Genomic DNA, 1,361 nt, shown 5'->3' on the forward strand with positions numbered 1-1,361 from the left:
TGACCATTCTAAGTGTGTTATAATTCAGTTGGTGTGTACATAAAAGTGATATACTGAAGCTGTGACCATTCTAAGTGTGTTATAATTCAGTTGGTGTGTACATAAAAGTGATATACTGAAGCTGTGACCATTCTAAGTGTGTTATAATTCAGTTGGTGTGTACATAAAAGTGATATACTGAAGCTGTGGCCATTCTAAGTGTGTTATAATTCAGTTGGTGTGTACATAAAAGTGATATAATATATATATATATATATATAATATATATAAGTTTCAGAAAAGCTGTGACCACTTTTAGTTTGTTGTAATTTTGTTATGTATGTAAAAGTGATGCAGTAAAGCTTCAGAAATGTCTTTTAACTTAACTATTATTTGGACTGTACTGGTTGCTATGTTGTGAAAGCAAGTTAAGTGTAATTTTGAATTAAAGAACAGTCTGTGTCTACTAATTACTTGCTCTTTGTATAATATATTTGGTGTTTTTTTTTCCTTTGATAAATGATTATAGGTGCTTGTCATTGTTAGTTTAGATGTTATCTTGAAATATTTCTAATATTTGTTCTTGTTCTAGCCTCTAGCTGATGTAGTTAAACATGTTGAAAAAGGGTATCGTATGGAAGCACCAGAGGGGTGTCCTCCTGAAGTATATGAGATTATGAGACAAGCTTGGGACTTAGATCAAGACAAGCGTCCTACATTTGCAGAAGTTTTGAAACACCTTGAACACTTACGATCTCTGACTCTTTGATATGTATTTTTTTGCACAATGTGAAAAATAGGTAATTTATTTTCATTCTTTTTTTATTATTATTCTAAAGCTAGTAAAGAAACAACTAAATTTTGAATATTATAAAGAAAACAACATGCTCAAAATGTTATATTGAAATTTGAGTAAAAGATTTATTAACCCCACATAATTGTTGATCTTGACTTCAAAAGTGTTATTAAAGTAAGAAAAAAAAAAGATTTCACATTATTGTATTTTATTTGTAATTTTTGACTGACATTTTCCTTCAAAATTAATACAAGACACTTGTTTTATAGGTAGAGTAATGATCGCAAGTGTGCTGTAACCTTTGGTTAGGTGTATGTATTTTAATATGTATATCTATAGTGCTTAGCTTGAACTCTGTTTGAACCTATTCATACAAATAGAATACGGTCATCAGAAAGATACAAATGAAAGTAAGCACGTATAAAAGAAAATGTAAGCACACTTTAAGCAAAGCCCACCATCTGCCTTGTTTAATGAACATCCCTTTGACGATAAACTATACACCTGGAAAAAAGTTAAGCACCCCCGTGTTTTTTTCAAGTGATTCAGATTCGACGTTCTTGTGACTGATTATAAATTACCATTC

The 1,361-nt window shown here is 30.3% G+C and overlaps 1 protein-coding gene across 2 annotated transcripts in view; it reads left to right on the top strand.

Moving 5' to 3' along the window:
• Positions 1 to 1,361, top strand: part of LOC106462845 (tyrosine-protein kinase CSK-like) — a 48,242-nt gene that overhangs the window by 41,965 nt on the left and 4,916 nt on the right. For both annotated transcript variants that reach the window (XM_013922808.2, XM_022390240.1), the window contains exon 13: positions 572 to 779. In XM_013922808.2, coding sequence (XP_013778262.1) covers positions 572 to 748 — 177 coding nt within the window. In that variant the 3' untranslated portion in view covers positions 749 to 779. The remainder of the gene's footprint in view (positions 1 to 571; positions 780 to 1,361) is intronic.

Source organism: Limulus polyphemus, unplaced genomic scaffold (genome assembly GCF_000517525.1).
Source record: "Limulus polyphemus unplaced genomic scaffold, Limulus_polyphemus-2.1.2 Scaffold1266, whole genome shotgun sequence".
Classification (NCBI taxonomy): Eukaryota; Metazoa; Arthropoda; class Merostomata; order Xiphosura; family Limulidae; genus Limulus; species Limulus polyphemus.